The following is a 17,850-nucleotide window of genomic DNA, read 5'->3' on the forward strand; positions in this document are numbered from 1 at the left end:
ATCACATGGATGATGGAGGATAGGCTGGCTGAAACATGACAGCTTTATTACTAAACAAGATAGAATGCTTCTGTATATTATCAATGTGGTGTTTCATCGCTTACAAACACAAGAACATGCAGTTTTGAGGTGAACACTTTGTCACCTATTTGGAAGGTCAATTCAGTCTGTACAACATTACAATTGTTTCTTTCCAAGGCTCATAGCAGGACAATATCACGGTTGAAAAAATATATAATTAGTTACTATACGCTCAAATCCTTTATTTCAGAAATGGCATAAATGGTGCACTCCGTTACTACGGCAGATATTCCTGGAAATGATAGTGTAACTGATTCAGTCTTTAATTGCACGTGGTTAAAAGTTTTTGGTGCCCTCTGCATCGCTTCACCATTGGCCTTGCAAAAACAGTAAGAATCCGACTTTTGTAGCTCTGCACTCCTCTCCAACCAATGGCAATGCCCGATTTGCTGGATTAATGCTGATTTGATCACGATGTTGCCACTTACACTAAACTGGAAAGTAGTGGTAAGCTGACAGTGGCACGATTCATGTTCCAAAATCACTGTCTCTGAAACATACATTTTTTTTTTACTGTGCTTTGTTGATTGTTTTTAGCTTTTTCCAAGATAATTGTTTTTTAGATAAACGAGCTGACTGGAATGTTTCCTGTTCAATGAAATTGAATTTTTGATTGCCATTTAATATTTACATTCATTCACTGATCTCTGGTACTTTAACGGTGTCAATTGCTAATTTAGAGTATTGATCTGTTTGAAGTGTGAGGGTGACTATTAGAGATCGTGAATTGCAGTTGCTTTGCATTTAAAGGAATTGATACGAAAAATGTATTGCAAATAATTAATTCCGGTGGATCGTGCATGGTTTTTAATATGTTACTGCCTGCAAAACACAGAACCTGTGCTTTGCAATGAATTTGCCCAACAAAATCTGAAAACAATTACAATTTAGAAGCCTTGGATTATCTGAGCCACAGGCGCCACCCATTTTATTTCTACAACTGCTGAAAGCAAAATCGACAACCTGCCGAACATTTTTGTGGTAAAACACGACTCACGGGCCAAAGACAAGTTTTCACCAACCTGGATAAGAAGTGGATGAATAATGCAAATCTGTTCACGTGATCAAAATCAGAATTTATAGGTAGCATTCGCAGAACACAGCAAAATCATCTCTATGTTTTTGTTCAAATGAGATCTCCAGAAAACATTGGTGCAAGTTCACCCCAGGTGGACCAGAGGTACAAACATTATGGTTCTTGGGGCCAAACGCGCCGTTCCAGCAAATTCCAGCCAATGTCACAAAATTGTTCATACTTACTCAGATTCCATTTGAGGCCAGTTGTTGTTACATTGTTGCATGCATTCCCCACTGGGATAAGGCCACACCACTTAGCCTCGAGACCTGTGTCAACACACAGTCTATGATGACCCTGCCAGAAACAATACACTTTCACCTTTTTCAAAATTTAAAATTCAATTTATAAAGTGCAATATGACCATTAAGAACTCTTTGTTAATTGCTTTACTGGTACTATGAAAAATCAAACAAGTGCATTTTTGGTCTTAATATCGTCAAAAGAATCCAAAGTTTCATCGCCATTCAGTTCAGTTCGAACATTTTATGATGTCATTCACATTAATTTATCAGCAACAGCCAATTTATCAAAACCAATTTGTCAGCCGTATTTACACATCAAAGAAGTTTAGAAACAAATTGTAGTAAGCTGAAACCACATCAGGCTGCCAAACAATAAGATGCATATTGCTTCGCACTAAACATTGGTCCTGGGGGAGGTTTGTGCCCCAGAATGTTTCAGAGTAAATAAAAGTGCAGCTGGTTCCCTTCAACAGTAGTATTTTAAAACATTTTGTTCTTGCTTGAAGAATCATAGCAAGGATTTTCAAATGAGGTGTGATGTGGCGGGGAAGAAGTGTGTGTGGGGGGACGGTGGTGAAGCCCAGGCCATCTGTCACCCTTCCATTGTATTTGTTTAAGCACATGAAATTTCTATCATTGTTTTCCTTAACCACTCCCCACCTCAAAGACAGTCAATCTCTTTGTCGGTATGCTCAGTATTATGGTATATTTTAATAAATTAACACAGAAAATGTTGGAAATACTCTGCAGGTCAGGCAACATCTGTGGAGAGAGAAACAGAGTAGACCAACAGCCTTTCATCAGACAGTGAAGGGAACCAGCTATTTCTGATAGGTAAAAGGGTCACTGATTTAGCCATTTTAATGTAAATACTAAAGTCCATTTTAAAATGGATTTCATCATAAGACTTCAGGCATAACTTTAGATGACAAAAACACAGCTTGCAGTAACAAAAGCACAGATTTTGAAATATCTACAGGCTAGCTAGAAGCAACTGCAACATTTTTACTGAAAGGTTAAATTGACATTTTTGAACTATCCATTGTTCTAATGAACAGAATTGCATAAGTTATTCAACTATACTACAATCTGATCAAGGTCAAAATAAGGACCATGGCAACATGAATCCACCATTGTTCAGAATATAGATAATATAGCAGTAAGCAGAAAAACCAGTAGAAACCAGAATTGATTAAAAATATATATCACATTCCAATACACGACAAGCATCTAGAAAGCAACATATCTACTGCGATGTTGCATACTGATGATTGACAACTGACCATCCAACCAAATGCATTTGAGACTCATCCAAGCCAATCAGTACATTACAGGTGTAGGGACAGATGGTGTCAGACTGATAACATTCTCCTTAAACATAGAGGTCCGGGCAGCCATTTTCCATCCAGGACCACTCGATACCTTTTACGGAACTACTCGCTATCCTTATTTTGTATTTTCATATTTCCACTCTAACTCTTGAAGTCTGCGCAAGCTGTTTTTGCTTTGAGCAAGAAACCATAACTGTACTTTGAAAGTTAAATCTGTTTGTAAACTACTAAGTCGATTATATCTCTTAAAGTCTTTTTCTGGCAAGGACTTTATTGAGAACATTTGATTTGTAACCACAAGATGATCTCAAACTCTCAATTATAATTAATAGACACAATAAAAGATTTCATTTCGCACCCGAGATGTGTAACTTAAATTTCTGCTGAGTTCAAAGCGTATATGAGACTATACTTAAACCGCATGGTAGATTTCAACAGTCAACAATTTCACCTCCTTCAGATGCTGCCTGACCCGCAAAGTATTTCAGCATTTTTCATTTCTATTTCAGATTTCCAGCATTTGCTGTCTTGAATGTAGGAAATTATATATATATATAGATTTAACGGGGGGGGGGGGGGGGGGGGGGGGGGGGAGAGATCAGTCCGCGTTTGTACGGTTTAGTGGGGTGTTTCTCAGCGTCGGCATTTTGCCTTTCCTTTGGCCGCACGTGCATCATTCCCAGCAATGATGAGCTCAGCCTGCCAGTGCAGGAAGAGTATTCATAGATCGAGGTGCCATTTTTAAAGGCAGCCCTAATCTTTCGACCTCCCTTAGCATCCCCATTGCTGCATACATACCACCCCGTTTACTGCATCCAACTTATCTCTTCCAGAGTTCTCAAGCCCCTCCCTCATCTCAACTCTTAAGGCCAAGGCGAGCCGGGTCCGACCTCTGACATGGACAACCTGGCACCCAAGCATGTTAGCATTGCTAGCCTGGTAGTGCCACCCTGGCCTGGATGGCAGTGGGAGTGCCAGTGTACCACCCTGCCCAGAGCCTGACCACCCGGGGTCTCCAATGTCCTGAGGTATCTCCCCCTCCAGATGCCAATACGACTGGTCCACGTTTGTGTGGACCAGTACGGAGGCCTCAGTTGAGGCCTCACTGGGGAGGCTATTAGGTTCCGGGAGAATACAGCGCAGACATATTTAAATGAGCTGATAATGATCTGGATCAGTGAGGGTGAGATCCAGATCATAAGGTTCAACGGCCTCGTTGCGACACCAAGTCACGCACGACCAGGCCGGTAAATCCTGCCCTGTATGTCTGCTAAAGCGGTGGTTAAGGGGGTGAACAGCTCGGAGCGCTGTGATGTCACTCATGGGAGGAGCTGAATCGGTTTTATAGTTTGGTTTACAGCCCTGCCCTGTGTCTGTTTTTAATTTCATTTTTAGAGTTTTCCAGAGTTCTGCTCTGGTTTTGAGGAAAGGCGGTGTGTTTCTCAGACTGCCTTCTGAAAGCTTCTCTCCCAATGACTTTGTGAATAAACCTGTAGGCCACAAAGTATTAACTGTACTTTAAGTGGCATTTGATCTGTGTGTGTGTATTTTAATAATTGAACGTTTAGAAGTAGATGGAATAGTAAGCTCAAAGACTTTTTTTTGTAAGAACTGTTTAACCATTTTTTAAAATTAAGGGGCAATTTAACATGGCCAATCTACCTAGCCAGCACATCTTTTGGGTTGTGGGGGCGAAACCACGCAGACACGGGGAGAATGTGGAAACTCCACATGGACCACTGGGAGCTCTTCCGGGGCAGGTGTGACCTGTATAAGATGGACGGGTTGCATCTAAACCGGAGAGGCATAAATATCCTGGCCGCGAGGTTTGCTAGTGTCACACGGGAGGGTTTAAACTAGTATGGCAGGGGGGTGGGTACGGGAGCAATAGGTCAGAAGGTGAGAGCATTGAGGGAGAACTAGGGAATAGGGACAGTGTGGCTCTGAGGCAGAGCAGACGGGGAAAAGTTGCTGAACACGGGTCTGGTGGCCTGAAGTGCATATGTTTTGATGCAAGGAGCATTACGGGTAAGGCAGATGAACTTAGAGCTTGGATTACTACTTGGAACTATGATGTTATTGCCATTACAGAGACCTGGTTGAGGGAAGGGCAGGATTGGCAGCTAAACGTTCCAGGATTTAGATGTTTCAGGCGGGATAGAGGGGGATGTAAAAGGGGAGGCGGAGTTGCGCTACTTGTTCGGGAGAATATCACAGCTATACTGCGAGAGGACACCTCAGAGGGCAGTGAGGCTATATGGGTAGAGATCAGGAATAAGAAGGGTGCAGTCACAATGTTGGGGGTATACTACAGGCCTCCCAACAGCCAGCGGGAGATAGAGGAGCAGATAGGTAGACAGATTTTGGAAAAGAGTAAAAACAACAGGGTTGTGGTGATGGGAGACTTTAACTTCCCCAATATTGACTGGGACTCACTTAGTGCCAGGGGCTTAGACGGGGCGGAGTTTGGAAGGAGCATCCAGGAGGGCTTCTTAAAACAATATCTAAACAGTCCAACTAGGGAAGGGGCAGTACTGGACCTGGTATTGGGGAATGAGCCCGGCCAGGTGGTAGATGTTTCAGTAGGGGAGCATTTTGGTAACAGTGACCACAATTCAGTAAGTTTTAAAGTACTGGTGGACAAGGATAAGAGTGGTCCGAGGATGAATGTGCTAAATTGGGGGAAGGCTAATTATGACAATATTAGGCGGGAACTGAAGAACATAGATTGGGGGCGGATGTTTGAGGGCAAATCAACATCTGACATGTGGGAGGCTTTCAAGTGTCAGTTGAAAGGAATACAGGACAGGCATGTTCCTGTGAGGAAGAAAGATAAATACGGCAATTTTCGGGAACCTTGGATGACGAGTGATATTGTAGGCCTCGTCAAAAAGAAAAAGGAGGCATTTGTCAGGGCTAAAAGGCTGGGAAATGACGAAGCCTGTGTGGCATATAAGGAAAGTAGGAAGGAACTTAAGCAAGGAGTCAGGAGGGCTAGAAGGGGTCATGAAAAGTCATTGGCAAATAGGGTTAAGGAAAATCCCAAGGCTTTTTACACGTACATAAAAAGCAAGAGGGTAGCCAGGGAAAGGGTTGGCCCACTGAAGGATAGGCAAGGGAATCTATGTGTGGAGCCAGAGGAAATGGGCGAGGTACTAAATGAATACTTTGCATCAGTATTCACCAAAGAGAAGGAATTGGTAGATGTTGAGTCTGGAGAAGGGGGTGTAGATAGCCTGGGTCACATTGTCATCCAAAAAGACGAGGTGTTGGGTGTCTTAAAAAATATTAAGGTAGATAAGTCCCCAGGGCCTGATGGGATCTACCCCAGAATACTGAAGGAGGCTGGAGAGGAAATTGCTGAGGCCTTGACAGAAATCTTTGGATCCTCGCTGTCTTCAGGGGATGTCCCGGAGGACTGGAGAATAGCCAATGTTGTTCCTCTGTTTAAGAAGGGTAGCAAGGATAATCCCGGGAACTACAGGCCGGTGAGCCTTACTTCAGTGGTAGGGAAATTACTGGAGAGAATTCTTCGAGACAGGATCTACTCCCATTTGGAAGCAAATGGACGTATTAGTGAGAGGCAGCATGGTTTTGTGAAGGGGAGGTCGTGTCTCACTAACTTGATAGAGTTTTTCGAGGAGGTCACTAAGATGATTGATGCAGGTAGGGCAGTAGATGTTGTCTATATGGACTTCAGTAAGGCCTTTGACAAGGTCCCTCATGGTAGACTAGTACAAAAGGTGAACTCACACGGGATCAGGGGTGAACTGGCAAGGTGGATACAGAACTGGCTAGGCCATAGAAGGCAGAGGGTAGCAATGGAGGGATGCTTTTCTAATTGGAGGGCTGTGACCAGTGGTGTTCCACAGGGATCAGTGCTGGGACCTTTGCTCTTTGTAGTATATATAAATGATTTGGAGGAAAATGTAACTGGTCTGATTAGTAAGTTTGCAGACGACACAAAGGTTGGTGGAATTGCGGATAGCGATGAGGACTGTCTGAGGATACAGCAGGATTTAGATTGTCTGGAGACTTGGGCGGAGAGATGGCAGATGGAGTTTAATCCGGACAAATGTGAGGTAATGCATTTTGGAAGGGCTAATGCAGGTAGGGAATATACAGTGAATGGTAGAACCCTCAAGAGTATTGAAAGTCAAAGAGATCTAGGAGTACAGGTCCACAGGTCATTGAAAGGGGCAACACAGGTGGAGAAGGTAGTCAAGAAGGCATACGGCATGCTTGCCTTCATTGGCCGGGGCATTGAGTATAAGAATTGGCAAGTCATGTTGCAGCTGTATAGAACCTTAGTTAGGCCACACTTGGAGTATAGTGTTCAATTCTGGTCGCCACACTACCAGAAGGATGTGGAGGCTTTAGAGAGGGTGCAGAAGAGATTTACCAGAATGTTGCCTGGTATGGAGGGCATAAGCTATGAGGAGCGATTGAATGAACTTGGTTTGTTCTCACTGGAACGAAGGAGGTTGAGGGGAGACCTGATAGAGGTATACAAAATTATGAGGGGCATAGACAGAGTGGATAGTCAGAGGCTTTTCCCCAGGGTAGAGGGGTCAATTACTAGGGGGCATAGGTTTAAGGTGAGAGGGGCAAGGTTTAGAGTAGATGTACGAGGCAAGTTTTTTACGCAGAGGGTAGTGGGTGCCTGGAACTCACTACCGGAGGAGGTAGTGGAAGCAGGGACGATAGGGACATTTAAGGGGCATCTTGACAAATATATGAATAGGATGGGAATAGAAGGATACGGACCCAGGAAGTGTAGAAGATTGTAGTTTAGTCGGGCAGTATGGTCGGCACGGGCTTGGAGGGCCGAAGGGCCTGTTCCTGTGCTGTACATTTCTTTGTTCTTTGTTTGACAGTGACCCAGAGCCGGGATCGAACCTGGGATCTTGGCGTCGTGAGGCAGCAGGGCTAACCCACTGCGCCACCGTGCTGCCCTGTTTAACCATTAATTGAAAAGCTGTTTCATTCTTTGGATGTTAATGGGGTTAATCCTGTGTTCTTTTTTTTATAAATGTTTTATTGAAATTTTTTTCCCAAACAATTTTTCCCCTCTTACAAAGCAAACGCAACAATAACAATACAGAAATTTTAAACAATACACAAGTAACAAAACCCCTTTATCTTTGACCTAAACTAAACCCCCCCCCCTCCCCCCCTCCCCCTGGGTTGCTGCTGCTGGTCATCTGTCTTCCCTCTAACGTTCCCCTCGGTAGTCGAGAAATGGCTGCCACCGCCTGGTGAACCCTTGAGCCGATCCTCTCAGGGCAAACTTTATCTGCTCCAGTTTAATGAACCCCGCCATATCATTTACCCAGGCCTCCAGTCCGGGGGGTTTCGCCTCCTTCCACATGAGTAGGATCCTGCGCCGGGCTACTAGGGACGCAAAGGCCACAACGTCGGCCTCTTTCGCCTCTGCACTCCCGGCTCTTCCGCAACTCCAAATAGAGCTAACCCCCAGCCTGGTTTGACCCGGGCCTTCACCACCCGCGAAATCACTCCCGTCACTCCCTTCCAATACCCTTCCAGTGCCGGGCATGCTCAAAACATATGTGCGTGGTTTGCCGGGCTCCCGCCACACCTCCCACATTTGTCCTCCACTCCAAAGAACCTGCTCCATCTTGCTCCCGTTATGTGTGCTCTATGTAGCACCTTAAATTGAATCAGGCTAAGCCTAGCGCATGAGGAAGAGGAATTTACCCTGCTTAGGGCATCAGCCCACATACCCTCCTCTATCTCCTCCCCTAGTTCTTCTTCCCACTTTCCTTTTAGTTCGCCCACCGACTCCTCCCCCTCTTCCCTCATCTCTCGGTAAATCTCTGACACCTTGCCCTCTCCGACCCACACCCCTGAAAGCACCCTGTCCTGTATCCCCTGTGTCGGGAGCAACGGAAATTCCCTCACCTGTTGTCTAGTAAATGCCCTCACCTGCATATATCTCAAGAAATTTCCCCGGGTCAACTTATACTTTTCCTCCAATGCTCCCAAGCTCGCAAAAGTCCCATCTATAAATAAATCTCCCACCCTCCTAATTCCCAACTGGAACCAGCTCTGAAATCCTCCATCCATTCTTCCTGGGGCGAACCTATGGTTGTTCCTGATTGGGGACCCCACCAGGGCTCCCCGCACCCCTCTCTGTCGACTCCACTGTCCCCAGATATTCAATGTTGCCGCCACCACCGGGTTCGTGGTAAACTTTTTAGGTGAGATCGGTAGCGGCGCCGTCACCAGCGCCTCTAAACTCGTCCCTTTACAGGACTTTCTCTCCAGTCTTTCCCACGCCGCTCCCTCACCCTCCATCATCCATTTACGTATCATTGCCACATTGGCGGCCCAATAGTAATCGCCCAAGTTCGGTAGTTCCAATCCTCCTCTGTCCCTACTACGCTGAAGGAACCCCCTCCTTACTCTCGGAACTTTCCCTGCCCACACGAAGCTCGTGATGCTCCTGTCTATTTTATTAAAAAAGGTCTTAGTGATTAGTATAGGGAGACATTGAAATACAAATAAGAACCTCGGGAGGACCATCATCTTAATTGCTTGCACCCTGCCCGCCAGCGATAGAGGCTGCATGTCCCACCTCTTGAAGTCCTCCTCCATTTGTTCTACCAACCGTGTCAGATTAAGTCTGTGCAAGGTTCCCCAGCTCCTAGCGATCTGAATCCCCAGGTATCGGAAGTTTCTTTCCACTTTCCTTAGAGGCAAGCCTTCTATCTCTCTACTCTGGTCCCCTGGATGTATCACAAATAATTCACTCTTCCCCATGTTTAGCCTATACCCCGAGAAATCCCCGAACCCCCTCAAAATTCGCATAACCTCTATCATTCCCCCCGCTGGGTCCGACACGTATAACAATAGGTCATCCGCATATAACGAGACTCGGTGTTCTTCTCCCCCTCTAATCACCCCTCTCCATTTCCTGGAGTCTCTCAACGCCATGGCCAGAGGTTCAATTGCCAACGCGAACAACAATGGAGACAGCGGGCATCCCGGTCTTGTTCCCCTATATAGTCGGAAATACTCCGATCTATGTCGACCTGTAACTACGCTTGCCGTTGGAGCCCCATAAAGAAGTCTAACCCAGCTAATAAACCCGTTCCCAAACCCAAACCTCCTTAACACTTCCCATAAATACTCCCACTCCACCCTATCAAATGCCTTCTCTGCGTCCATTGCCGCCACTATCTCTGCCTCCCCCTCCACTGGGGGCATCATTATCACCCCTAATAGTCGTCGCACGTTAACATTCAGTTGTCTCCCTTTTACGAACCCTGTCTGGTCTTCGTGCACTACCCCCGGGACACAGTCCTCTATCCTCGATGCCAGTACCTTTGCCAACAATTTGGCGTCCACGTTCAACAATGAAATGGGTCTATAGGACCCGCACTGCAACGGATCTTTATCCCTCTTCAAAATTAACGATATCGTCGCCTCCGACATCGTCGGGGGTAGAGTCCCCCCTTTCCTGGCCTCATTGAACGTCCTCACCATCAACGGGGCCAACAAGTCCACATATTTTCTGTAATACTCCACCGGGAACCCGTCTGGTCCTGGGGCCTTCCCTGCTTGCATGCTTCCCAGTCCCTTAATAACCTCGTCCACCCCAATCGGTGCCCCCAGGCCTACCACCCCCCGCTCCTCCACTTTCGGGAACCTCAATTGGTCCAGGAACTGCCGCATCCCCTCCTCTCCCTCTGGGGGTTGAGACCTATACAGTTCCTCATAGAAGGTCTTGAACACCTCATTTATCTTTCCTGCCCTTCGCACCGTGTCTCCCCTTTCGTCTCTAATTCCTCCTATCTCCCTCGCTGCTGCCCTCTTTCACAATTGATGAGCCAACAGGCGACTCGCCTTTTCCCCATATTCATACCTCCTCCCCTGTGCCTTCCTCCACAGTACCTCCGCCTTTCTGGTGGTCAGAAGGTCAAATTCCGTCTGGAGTCGTCTCCTCTCCCTGTACAATTCCTCCTCCGGGGTCTCTGCAAATTCCCTATCCACCCTTAAAATCTCCCCCAGTAATCTTTCCCTTTCCTTGGCCTCTGTTTTCCTTTTGTGGGCCCCAATAGAGATCAGCTCTCCTCTGACCACCGCTTTTAGTGCTTCCCATACCACTCCCACAGGGACCTCGCCGTCGTCATTGACCTCCAGATATCTCTCAATACACCCCCGCACTCTTGCACACACTCCCTCATCCGCCATCAGTCCCACATCTAATCGCCAGAGTGTTCTCTGCTCCCTTTCCTCTCCTAATTCCAGGTCCACCCAATGTGGGGCATGATCCGAAACCGCTATGGCTGAGTACTCAGCTTCTTCCACCCAAGAGATCAACGACCTTCCCAAAACAAAAAAATCTATCCGGGAGTACACTTTATGGACATGGGAGAAGAAGGAAAACTCCCTAGCCCTAGGTCTAAGAAATCGCCATGGATCCACTCCCCCCCATTTGGTCCATAAACCCCTTAAGTACCTTGGCCGCTGCCGGCCTTCTTCCGGTCCTTGAGCTTGATCTATCTAGCCCCGGGTCCAGCACCGTATTAAAGTCCCCTCCTAAAATCAAGTTTCCTACCTCCAGGTCCGGTATACGCCCCAGCATCCGTCTCATAAATCCCGCATCGTCCCAGTTTGGGGCATACACGTTAACCAACATGACCTCCATTCCCTCCAGCCTGCCACTCACCATTACATATCTACCTCCGCTATCTGCTACGATGTTCTTTGCTTCAAATGCGACCTGTTTCCCCACCAAAATGGCCACCCCTCTATTCTTTGCGTCCAGTCCTGAGTGGAACACCTGTCCCACCCATCCTTTCCTTAGCCTAACTTGGTCCGCCACCTTTAGGTGCGTCTCTTGGAGCATAACCACGTCTGCCCTTAGTCCTTTCAAATGCGCGAGCTCTTTGGCCCTTTTTATCGGTCCGTTCAGGCCTCTCGCGTTCCACGTGATCAGCCTCACTAGGGGGCTACCTGCCCCCCTCCCGTGTCGACTAGCCATTACCTTCTCTAGGCCAGTCCCATATCCCGCCTCCGCGCTCCCGCTCGCTCCCCCAGCGTCGCACACCATCCCCGCCCACCCACTCTTTAGCCATTTCCTTTTGGATTTCCGCAGCAGCAACCCAGTTGTCCCCCCCCCCTCCCCCTCCCTCCCCCCCTCCCCGCTAGATCTCTTTCTAGCATGATTGCTCCCCCCATATTACTTCCGTAAGTCAGCTGACTTCAACTGACCCCGGCTACTCCTGCTCACTCCTCGGCCCCCCCCATGTGGGGAACTCCCATCCGCCTTGCGCCTGTCTTCCCGCCTTATTCTTTCTGGTGCGGGAACATCCCTTTACCTGACCCGCCTCTTATGGCGCAGCTCCCTTTCCCCTCCCCTTCCCCTTCCCCATTCTCCAACTATGTCCCGTCTTTCCCCCCTCACCGGCGCCCACATTTCCCCAATGTCTCCCCCCTTCCCTGTTTACTTCTCAATTAACTTCCACCGTAACATTAACAATAACATTTCCTGCAGCATCAGTCCCTCAGTTCCGATCCAATTTCTCTTCTTTGATGAAGGTCCATGCTTCCTCCGCCGTCTCGAAGTAATGGTGTCTCTCCTGATACGTGACCCATAGTCTTGCCGGCTGCAGCATCCCGAACTTCACCTTCCTTTTATGCAACACCTCTTTGGCTCGGTTGAAGCTTGCCCTCCTTCTCGCCACCTCCGCACTCCAATCCTGGTATACCCGTACCACTGCATTCTCCCATCTGCTACTCCGCACCTTTTTAGCCCATCTCAGGACCTCTTCTCTATCCTTAAGGCGGTAAAATTGCACGATTATCGCCCTGGGTGGTTCTCCCGCTTTTGGTCTTCTCGCCGGAATCCGATTTGCCCACTCCACCTCCAAGGGGCCCGTAGGGGCCTCAGCACCCATCAGTGAGCTCAGCATCGTACTTGCGTACGCTCCACAGTCCACTCCTTCCACACCCTCAGGGAGACCCAGTATCCGAAGGTTCTTCCTTCGCGCTCCATTTTCTAGGGCTTCGATCCTTTCAGTACACTTTTTATGAAATGCCTCGTGCGTCTGTGTCTTAACCGCCAGGCCCAGGATCTCGTCCTCAATATCTGTCACCTTCTGCTCCACCACACGGAGCTCTGTCTCCTGGGTCTTTAATGTCTCCTTGAGCCCCTCAATTGCCTGTAGCAACGGGGTCAGCACCTCCCTCTTCAGCAGCTCCACGCACCGTCTCACAATTTCATGCTCAGGCCCCCATGTCGCCTGCGCTTTCTCCGCCGCCATCTTGTACTTCTCTCTTTCTGACCCTTTGGTCGACGATTCCTCGCGCTGCAGCCGCCGCCGCCGGTTTTTTCCTCCTTCGTTTGGGGGGGGACTCCCTTCTCACACGCCCCACACCGGGTTGCGTCGTCGAAAAATTCCCCGTTGGGGCTCTTAAAAGAGCCAGAAGGTCCGTCGGAGCTGGAGCCGCCGAAGCGTGCGGCTAGCTAGGCATCACCGCAACCGGAAGTCCCTTCAGTGGCCTTGACGAGATCTTTTCACAGTTGTTCCCTCTGCTGCTAGAATTCACTTTTGATACAGGCCCTCAGGTCAGCTTGCAGCTTTAAGCTTGCCCTTCCCCCGCCTGCATGCTGGAAGAGGCCCTGTTTATCCTGCAGTTGCAGCCAAATCTTTTACTGTTTCTGCGTGTGTCTGGCAACCAAGAGACATACCCTTCCTGGGGGACACTGTCGGGGGAATATTGCAGCCTTCTTCCCACACCGGGAAATGTCAAACAAATGCCGTGGGGACCCTGTAAAAGAGCCCAAACGTCCGTTCCAAGCAGGAGCTGCCGAATATGCGACCTAGCTCTGCATAGCCGCACCCGGAAGTCCGTTAATCCTGTGTTAATAATAAAGTTTGTTTTAATATAAATGATCGCTAGTTGTCAGTGGAAAATTGTTGGGGTCTCATCCGGTTTTTGAATATAAACTCGGGGCTGTTCCGGGTACCATAATACTATTAATTTGCTTTTATATAAATTTTATAGTCCCAATTTTGTGCTCCTGTCAAAATCTGTGCAAGAATTGGAGGCCTCCCAGGGCCACGTCGGTCAATAGCATATCGAGCTGACTGCATGCTTCTTTTTGTGGAGCCACATGAATAATTAGCATAAACTCATAACCGAGCTCAGGCTGTGCATGGCCAGCTAGGTTAACAAGGCAGGTACAAAATCTGCCAAGCAACTCAAATATAATGTGATGTGTCCACTTTAGGGTAAATGGCTGTAAATGGCAGTACATACCTCCATTCAGCCTGTTGGATTTCAAATATGTTTATCCTTTGCCAAGCCTGTGGGTGTAGAGAAGGTAAAGAAGTGTTCGGCAAATGTGAGGTGAATAAATGGAGGCATGAAATGGACCCTGTGGACGAATAAAAGAATGGCACGACATCTGACTTCCATTTGGTGGCTGACAAATTAGGCATGCTTCTGTATGAACAAAGTGTGAAGCAAACGATCCCCTTCCGTATTCCAAGGTAACCATCCCAAGGTGATCATACTGTACTTTGTCGATCAGGAGATGGCAGCCATTCTCAATACATTGGCTCCATTGCAATCTTGAGTACATATTCATATTTTTAAGTAAAGTGTCTAAGTAATATTCATCTTTAAGGAACCTCATCTTCCAGACCATGGTTCCCCACATTCTTATTGTCAAACAAACTGTAAGAACCTGCATGGGTTGTAATCAGCTGGGACAGATTATTTTTCCCCCAGGAACCTTCCCTTTGCCAGAATAGTCTTGTGGCTTATTTTTGCACATTTACATACTACAGATCTATTTGTCAATAACTGATTTAAAGGTGATGTAGAGTGGAAATGTTATCTTTACAGCAAATGTTCTCACTTACAGGTAAAATCTGAATATTCTAACTGCATCTGAAATCCTGTGGTGTTAAAAGGATCAAGATCAACTTATTTGCAACTTCATTGATTAGAATAAATCTCAATTGCCCATTATATATGGGCAGCACGGTAGCATTGTGGATAGCACAATTGCTTCACAGCTCCAGGGTCCCAGGTTCGATTCCGGCTTGGGTCACTGTCTGTGCGGAGTCTGCACATCCTCCCCGTGTGCGCGTGGGTTTCCTCCGGGTGCTCCGGTTTCCTCCCACAGTCCAAAGATATGCAAGTTAGGTGGATTGGCCTTGCTAAAAAAAATTGCCCTTAAGTGTCCAAAATTGCCCTTAGTGTTGGGTGGGGTTACTGGGTTATGGGGCTAGGGTGGAGGTGTTGACCTTGGGTAGGGTGCTCTTTCCAAGAGCCGGTGCAGACTCGATGGGCTGAATGGCCTCCTTCTGCGCTGTAAATTCTATGATAATCTATGATATATGGTTACTGTCAAACCTCCAATAGTTTTCCAGCAGTCACTTGTGGTAAACTTGTAATTTTGCTGTTAATCAGTAGGATCTTGACAGTAAAAGTCTAACATTGATGGCTCTCTTTTTTCCCTGGTGGGCAGTGGTCAAATAGTGTTTCTGTGCGTGCATTTTGCTTTCTGCACTATTTTATGCATATTTGTATGGCACAGTTTTTCCTTTGTACATTTGCAGCATCCTGCAGATGGCTATTGTGCGTGCCTGACTGATTTGTGTTAATTACAGCTGTTACCAACCACTTTGCTCACCTTGTGTAATTTTCCCCTCACTTTTATGGGAAATCATGCACATTAATAAGACTGATTGAAGCAGATTTTCAATATGCGAGATTCATAGACATGCTGCAGCACCAAAATAAGTAGCAAGGTGAGTAGAGTTCGATTTCTTTTTCAGATGAGTAGAGCGGTCCAAGAAGGAAGAATAGAAAATCTACTCCAAAATATAGGCACCTGTTTTAGTGAATAATTATACAATGTGTCTGAATATATTAATCTGCCTAAAAATATTAATTCCTTCATTCTACCCGTTTTTTCACGGTTGTCTGGTGTGCATCAGAGAATACATTCCTGCTAGTTATGTGTCATGTGGTGTGTAGTGATGCCAGCAGAGTTTTTATGCAGGCTTTGGGCAGATCACCATTTTGATTGTATGAGCAACACACTCGATAGACCTCTCATCATGTTCTACATGAATCCAGAGTGTGGGCACCTCCATACCTTTTCTTTGCGGCAACAAAGAAATATAACATTGTCCAATGTGTTAGTTTGCTTCCACTGCATCTAATTATTGCCTGATGAGGAGAAAAGTCCACAAAAATTTACCATTAAGCACCTTTGAATTCAAAACAGAAGGGCGACACAGTGGTTAGCACTGCTGCCTCACGGTGTTGAGGACCCGGGTTCGATCCCGGCCCCGGTCACTTTCGGTGTGGAATTTGTACATTGTCCCCGTCTACGTGGGTCTCACCCCCACAACCCAAAGATGTGACGGATAGGTGGAATGGCCATGCTAAATTGCCCCTTAATTGAAAGACAGAAAGAATTTGAAACAGCTCTCCAAAGTAGATAGGAAGTGAATTGTGAATTTGGAGGCATAAAGATGGATTAGAGGTTCTATCTTGGAGTGGCAAGTGACACAAAATGTCCACAACGATTGGTGCTGGGGGCTCAACATTTCAATTATGAAATGACTTGGATTTGGGGAGTATACTAAAGTTTGCAGATAATGCAAGGCTAGGAAGTGTAGTGAAATGCGGTGAGATAGAGAGCAGAAAATTGCAAAAGGACAGGGATAGATTAAATGTCATACTACAGAAAAGATGTAAAAGCCTTGGAGAGGCTGCTGAACGGATTTTCGAGAATGGTACCAGGCATGTTGGGCTGCAGTTATTTTAAGAGAATAATGCAGGTATTGTTCTCCTTACAGCATAGCATGTTGAGGGATTAAATAAAGGTATTCAAAATCATGAAGGGTATTGATAGAGTAGGTGTGGATAAAATGTTTCCACTGGCAGAAGGATCAATAACTGTTTAATCTCCTGAGTTTTCTTTGAATTCCCTCTTTTTGATCCCAATATTTGTTGCATCACATTTTACCTTGTTTTTGAAAGTTATTTCTTATCTGCTTAATTATATGAATAAAGCTTTTAATGAAACACATATTTTTGCATGCTGTATTTGCATCCTGCACAGTACTGGACATACTCCTGCATGAACAAGGTGTGAAACAAACTATCCTTCTGGTCACTTCAATTTGATTCCTGCTTGCTGAAGTAACTCATCTGTGTTAGCGAAATACTCATCCTCTGAATCATTGTCCAAAACAACTTCAAAGCCACCTGTGCCCACAGGAACTGCTAGAAATGTGTTAGAAACAGTTAAGAATTCTGGGTTATCATTTGGCTATATCGTTCTGTGGCCTTTGCAATCAACCACTGAGTAGGAGTCACTGTACTGTCTGAATGAGAGTTGCTTTGTTTCAGAGTGGTAAATATTATTTAATAAGTATTTTATGCAGATTCCGTGTGCTTTTGACATCTACTTGTATTTAACAACTTAATTTCATGTGCCTTTTTGATCTTCCTTCTTCCCAATATTGACTTCAAGGAAGAATGCATTAGTCAAACTTTGATAAAACTCCTGGGAAGGATCTCTGGACCTTATATGAATGCAAGGTGGTACTTGATTCTGTGGTACCCTTTTTGCATTGGGCAAGGGTTATCTATGTAAAAGTGTTTCATCAAGGATGCAGGTTGTTTAAAGCACCATAGGGATTTGCTGAAGGTTCTGCAATATCATTGTTTGAAGCAGGGCCTCAAGAGTGGATGAAAATGTGAGTATCTTGTGAAATATTGTTTCTGATTCACTTTATGTCAGAATAAACCCGCGTTTACGAATGAAGATGCACAATCTGTCAAAATGTTCTTTTTCCATCAGCCAGCGAGATCAAGGGGTTACAGTAGCAAACAGCAGCACTCAAACATCACAAATATTTATTGTCCATGCTTCATGGACAAGCTCAGTGGGCTAGACAGCTGGTTTGTAATGCAGAACAAGGCCAGCAGCGCAAGTTCAATTCCCGTACCAGCTTACCCGAACAGGCGCCGGAATGTAGCGACTAGGGGCTTTTCGCAGTAATGTCATTGCAGTGTTAATGTAAGCCCATTTGTGACAATGAAGATTATTATTAAC

General features: G+C 46.2%; 1 protein-coding gene across 3 annotated transcripts in view; it reads right to left on the bottom strand.

Moving 5' to 3' along the window:
* LOC140425025 (thiamine pyrophosphokinase 1-like) overlaps positions 1-17,850 on the bottom strand; it is a 275,878-nt gene that overhangs the window by 209,433 nt on the left and 48,595 nt on the right. For all 3 annotated transcript variants that reach the window (XM_072508806.1, XM_072508805.1, XM_072508804.1), the window contains exon 3: positions 1,342-1,453. In XM_072508806.1, the coding sequence (XP_072364907.1) occupies positions 1,342-1,453 (112 nt within the window). The remainder of the gene's footprint in view (positions 1-1,341; positions 1,454-17,850) is intronic.

The sequence above is a fragment of the Scyliorhinus torazame genome, chromosome 6 (genome assembly GCF_047496885.1).
Source record: "Scyliorhinus torazame isolate Kashiwa2021f chromosome 6, sScyTor2.1, whole genome shotgun sequence".
In the NCBI taxonomy this organism is placed as follows: Eukaryota; Metazoa; Chordata; class Chondrichthyes; order Carcharhiniformes; family Scyliorhinidae; genus Scyliorhinus; species Scyliorhinus torazame.